The 6,191-nt window shown below is 55.7% G+C and overlaps 1 protein-coding gene across 1 annotated transcript; it reads left to right on the forward strand.

Moving 5' to 3' along the window:
• Nucleotides 1–1,474: 1,474 nt before the first annotated feature.
• LOC308270146 (keratin, type II cuticular Hb1) lies at nt 1,475–5,988 on the forward strand (the record flags this gene model as incomplete). Its single annotated transcript, XM_080705880.1, has 9 exons — nt 1,475–1,843; nt 2,554–2,762; nt 3,062–3,122; nt 3,816–3,911; nt 4,130–4,294; nt 4,544–4,669; nt 4,958–5,178; nt 5,438–5,469; nt 5,753–5,988. The coding sequence occupies 9 exons, from the start codon at nt 1,475–1,477 to the stop codon at nt 5,986–5,988; spliced, it is 1,515 nt and encodes a 504-aa protein (XP_080562006.1).
• Nucleotides 5,989–6,191: the final 203 nt, after the last annotated feature.

Here is a 6,191-nt window from a genome sequence, read left to right on the forward strand (position 1 = left end):
AATACTTAGGAGGCTGAGACAAGAGGATCACAGGTTTATGGCTAGCCTCAGCAACTTAGTGAGGTCCTCTGCAGCTTAGTAAACCCTATTTCAAAATAAAGAATAAAAAATAGGGCTGAGGGTGTAGCTCAAAGGTAGGATGTCCCTGGACTCAATCCCCATTACTGAAAATAAATAAATAAATAAATAAATAAATAAATAAATAAATAATAAAAAGGGAAGTGGGGTATACCTCAGAGGTAGAATGTCCCTGGGTTCAATCCCATATATAATATAACATATATATTTATATTAGGCATTGACATATACGTACATAGACAATTGAAATTTTGAATATGAAATATATTGCAAGTGGTTCTATAGACTTATTGTTTATTTTCTTGCATGTGAAAATGGTACTGTTCTTATTCTTAAGAAATGTAGGCTGAAGGGCATGGGGTATGGCTTAATGTTAGAGCCCTTGTCTAGCAGGCACCAGGCCCTGGGTGGGTTCAATATAGTACCAAGAAAAAAGCATACTGAAGTATTTGAGGATTACAAACCATGCTTTCTGAAATTGTCAAATAATAGGGCAAATGTAACAATATTAACAATGAATCTAAGTATCTAAGTGGAGTACCTACTGGTATGCATAGTATTACTTCAATTTCTTTCTGAAAATTCTATTAGTAAAAGTTGAAAAAAAAAGCTGGGCTTTTACACATGCTTTTAATCTCAATACTTGGGAGGCTGAGACAGGAGGATCACAGGTTCACATCCCGCCTCAGTTACCTAAGTAATGAGGCCCTCTGCAACTTTGTGAGACTTTGTTTCAAAATTTAAAAAAAAAAAATAGGGCTGGTGGTGTACCTGGGAGGTAGAATGCCCCTGGGTTCAATCCCTAGTACTGAAAAAAAAAAAAAAAAGTTGGAAGAGATGTAAAAGACAAGTACTTAAATAATCTGCTGCCACAGAAGGAAAAATGTATGGTGTTCAACAGCCCACTGCAGAAGCTGGGGTCTGGAGGTCCAGATTTGTGTTTTAGAAGCACTTTAGCCATTGTGAAATGGAAATATCCAGATGTCACTTATTAATATCTTTGTCCTGAGTCCCCTCCTCCCTGCTTCACACACAAGATGGAGGTTCCCTTCTCACCCCATCCCTCCCTCTCCTGGGCTGTACTGCCTGGAGAGCTGCTGTGCAGTACCGGCCAGGCACTTTGAAGATGAAATATGCTGAGTCTCTGAGGGCCCAGGGGCTGGCATGCTTTACAAAGAGGGTGCGGGCCACTCCACCATTAAAGAACATTCTGGAGAGGCGTTGGACAGAGCTAACCGCCCAAGCCTATAAAGCTCAAATTGCCCCAACCCATCTTCATAGCCAAGCCCGTTTATAAGCTAAGCATAAATAGGACCGAAGTGGCTGGACCAGCACATTGGAGTTTCCACTAGGACTCCAGATCTCCCATTCTGTCCTCTAGAGCACGCACATCAGAATGACCTGTGGATCAGGATTCGGAGGCCGTGCCTTCAGCTGCGCCTCGGCCTGCGGGCCCCGGCCCGGCCGCTGCTGCATCACCGCCGCCCCCTACCGCGGCATCTCCTGCTACCGCGGCATCGCAGGGGGCTTCGGCAGCCAGAGCATCTGCGGGGCCTTCCGCTCCGGCTCCTGCGGGCGCAGCTTCGGCTACCGCTCCGGCGGCGTGTGCGGCCCCAGCCCGCCCTGCATCACCACCGTGTCGGTCAACGAGAGCCTGCTGGCGCCCCTCAACCTGGACATCGACCCCAACGCACAGTGCGTGAAGCATGAGGAGAAGGAGCAGATCAAGTGCCTCAACAGCAGGTTCGCCGCCTTCATCGACAAGGTGGGTGTCCTCACCGCACCCTCCTGAGCCCACAGTCATGTCCACAGACAGGGCTGGGCAATCAGAAGACAAAAAGTTCACCTCACTGAGAGCCCACGCTGATGGGAAAGGCAGACATCAGAGACAGGCCCTCCAGACCCACACCCTCCACTGACAGTTCAGAGAGGCATGGAGTACAAGGGAGTACGAGGGAGACTGCAGGGGGTCTCTGAGAGGGAGCAGCAGTTGTTGGAATCAAAACGTTTGGAATGTCCAGATGGGGACTGTAGTCCAGGTGGGCTTAGGGGAGCACACCCTGCCAGCGTCAGAAGGGGAGGGCTGGGAGAGCTGAGCTTTCCCCTAGGTGGCCTATGAAACCATCTCCCTGCTTACCACACCCAGACCTCACTCTGGTCTGAACAGGGCACACTGCTCAGGAGTGCGCCCACCTCACCTGGCTTCGGAGTGAGCACCTGAACCCTCCATGTGGCACCTGCCACCTGGACTCGTCTGATTTGGTAACTCAGGTGCGCTGAGAACAGACACAGACCGGAGCCAGCAGCTCCTTCCAGCCCCAAGGGGCAAAATAAAGGCATAGATGGAGGTCAGGAAATGGCCCACTCTGCCTACTGTCTGCTGAGCTCCAGAGCTGCGTCCACCGCAAACAACCACCGCAGAGCAGGCTTTGGGCAGCAGGTGGCCCTGACCATCCTCCCCACCCCGAATGGCAGGTGCGCTTCCTGGAGCAGCAGAACAAGCTGCTGGAGACCAAGTGGCAGTTCTACCAGAACCGCAAGTGCTGCGAGAGCAACCTGGAGCCGCTGTTCGAGGGCTACATCGAGACGCTGAGGCGGGAGGCCGAGTGCGTGGAGGCCGACAGCGGGAGGCTGGCCTCTGAGCTCAACCACGTGCAGGAGGTGCTGGAGGGCTACAAGAAGAAGTGAGTGTGGCAGGGCGTGGTGTGCAGACACAGGCAGGAAGCCCAAGGCTCAAACAGATGGATGTCCAGGGCAGTGCAGGGCCATCAGCCCAGGCCACCAACATAGGGCAGGATGTCTTTCACACCTTCCTAGGCAGGCCTGAGGTCCCACCCAGCCCTCTTTCCACCCAGAAAGGACCAGGCAGGGCTGCCAGGGGCACAGGGGCGCGAGGGTTCCTCCAATGCCCTCACCCTCGTATGAAGTGGTGGGGACCTGCACACACCCGCCCTGCCCTGACCTCCCCTCTCTCACGTCTCAGGTACGAGGAGGAAGTTTCTCTGAGAGCTACAGCTGAGAACGAGTTTGTGGCTCTGAAGAAGGCAAGTGTCACGGGACAGGGCAGCAGAGCCTGGGGATCACAGGACGGATGGTTCCTATTGGAGGCCAAGGGCTCGCCCTCAGGGGGTACAGTGGCCTTTCCACACCTGGAGGGAAATCCCAGGGAGGCAGATCATTGAAGGGGGCATCCAGGGCTTTGAGGAAGAGCAATGCCCTTGCATGATCCATTGCAATTGCCCCTGGGCAGGGGGATGTCTGCCTTGACCTCTGCTGCCTGGCTCTGCTTCGAGACTGTGAGTCTGTGCTGGTCACGTGCAGTCATGGAGCTTTGGTGTGTCGTGTGACTATGAAGCAAGGACCTGATCCCAGGGTCCAGGCATGGTGGAGAAGTAGGGGTGGCAGCTGGCCACTAGGAGGACTGCCAGGGAGAGGGAGGTCAGGGGCCAGAGGCGGGCATCATCTAGACAGGCTTCCTGCCACAGGAGAGGGGGACAGGAGAGGTGGGAAGGCAAACCGGGGCTGGAAGGCAGGTAAGCCCTCTGCAAGGCAACAAGTGTTTGTCTGACAGGGGAAGAGGTGGCCGGGTACATCCAGGAAGGGTCAGTGAGTAGGAGAAGGCCTGGCCACAGGGGAGATCCCTCTCCCCAGCTTGCATGGGATGTGTGAGGAGGGACAGGGGCATCGGGCATGCTGCACAGGGGACCTCTGGGCTCTGACTCTCCCCACCCACACAGGACGTGGACTGCGCCTACCTGCGCAAGTCGGACCTGATGGCCAACTCCGAGGCGCTGACCCAGGAGATCGACTTCCTGAGGAGACTGTACGAGGAGGTGAGTGGCCCTGGGCAGACGAGGCCTGGCACCCAGCACAGACGAGAGCCCTCTGGACTGTAGGCAGCACGTTGGCAGGGGTTTCAGGAGTGGGCTCCAGCGGGGGCTGCATGAAGGCAGCAGGGGCTGGGACCAGGGGGTCTGATTAGTCGGGTGCAGGTGTGTTGTATGGGGCTATGGTTTAAACCAGCACTTCTATCCTTTCCCTCCTCCTGCAGGAGATCCGCGTCCTCCACTCCCACATCTCAGACACCTCGGTCATCGTCAAGATGGACAACAGCCGGGACCTGAACATGGACTGTGTCATTGCTGAGATCAAGGCTCAGTATGACGACATTGCCACCCGCAGCCGAGCTGAGGCCGAGGCCTGGTACCGCACCAAGGTGAGCAGCTCAGGACACCTGCCCCCTCCACGGGCCACTGGGAGGATGCCAGCTGCTGGCTAGAAGCCAGGCTCCTTCTGTCTGGCCTCTCATCCCTAAGGATGGTAGACAGAGGCCCAAGCTGCCTGGCCGGGGCAGGGCAGGGCTGTCATGTGTGGTCTCAGAGGCTGAGCTCTGCACGACCTGCACAGTCATCAGTGTGCCCTGAATGGTGGGCTGGCCCATGTTGAGCCTCTCTGCCTCCCCCAGTGCGAGGAGATGAAGGCCACGGTGATCCGGCATGGGGAGACCCTGCGCCGCACCAGGGAGGAGATCAATGAGCTGAACCGCATCATCCAGAGGCTGACGGCCGAGGTGGAGAATGCCAAGTGCCAGGTAAGGGGCCCTCCCGTGCGGGCGGAGAGTGCGGTCAGCCTGCGGCAGAGGGATTTAAGTTAGACTCTGGGCAAGTTTTCCCAGAGACTAAGGTCAATGCAGTCTCCCGGGTGAGAGCAGGGAATGCTAGACAGTCTTCATTGTCTTGGCCAGAGGAGGGAAGGGAGGGTCAGAAGCTGAGAGGGGTAGTGGTCCAGGACAGAAACTTAATGATCCTATTGGAGTCTGGGAAGGGTTGGGGGACACTAAGATTCCCTTTTCCTCCCTGCATCCCCCCCACATCCTCAGAACACCAAGCTGGAGACCGCAGTGACAGAGTCTGAGCAGCAGGGCGAGGCGGCCCTGAGCGATGCGCGCTGCAAGCTGGCCGAGCTGGAGGGTGCCCTGCAGAAGGCCAAACAGGACATGGCCTGCCTGCTCAAGGAGTACCAGGAGGTGATGAACTCCAAGCTAGGCCTGGACATCGAGATCGCCACTTACAGGCGCCTGCTGGAGGGCGAGGAGCAGAGGTTTGTCCCAGGGCATGGTGGCCTAGAACAGGGCATCTCCTTATCTTGTACACACTCCACTTTGCCCTTCCTGAGTAGTGGCCAGGGCTCTAGGGTGTACCGGTGATTATTACTTTTTGAGAGGGGTGGTTTGGGTCAGTGTGTTCCCTCAGACACTGGGCTCCTCATTCCTTGATAACTGTGATGCCCACTCAAGACTTTAGGAGCTTTGTTTGTTGCTCTGGCCAGTCACTAATTTCCTGTTTCTTGTCCACCTCAGGCTATGTGAAGGCGTAGGTGCTGTGAATGTCTGTGAGTATTCTGAGCCCTCTATGGACAGATATGCCCTCTGTGAGGGACCCGAAGGGAGTATATCCTTGAGACCTGAACATAAAAGGTTGGGCTGGTGTCCTGGTGGAAGAGATTTAGGGTCAGTCAATAAGAGATGTCACAGTTCTAGCACTGGATGGACCTAACATGGTCCAATATAGATGCTGTGACTAGTCCTCAGAGCTGAGGGTTGGGGAGAAGATGTCCCCATGGAATTTGAAGACCTGCCCAGCACCCAGTTCTGATTCAGCCTTCGGATCCGCAGGTGTCAGTAGTTCCCGAGGAGGAGTTGTGTGTGGGGACCTCTGTGTGTCCGGCTCCAGGCCAGTGGCAGGCAGTGCATGCAGCGCCCCCTGCAGCGGGAACCTGGCCGTGAGCACCGGGATGTGTGCACCCTGCAACTCCGCGGCTTCCTGCGGCCTGGGCACCTGCGGTGTTGGCTCCTGTGGCATCAGCTCCTTTGGTGTGGGTTCCTGCGGCAGCAGCTGCCGGAAATGTTAGGCACTCCAGTTCCAGCCCAGGCCTGCGTGTCTCTCCTGGAACCTGCAGCCCCACCCAGGACAGGGGCCTTGAGCCAGGGCTCCTGCTTCTGCACTTTGAAGGCTCCCTCCCACTCCTGGCCCCATTGGTTTCCCCCATGTAAGCGCCTGCTCCTGGGCTCCATTGCCCTGCACTGGAAAGGGAGACCCCAGAAGTCCCCTTGG

Source organism: Muscardinus avellanarius (assembly GCF_963383645.1).
Source record: "Muscardinus avellanarius genome assembly, chromosome: 11".
In the NCBI taxonomy this organism is placed as follows: Eukaryota; Metazoa; Chordata; class Mammalia; order Rodentia; family Gliridae; genus Muscardinus; species Muscardinus avellanarius.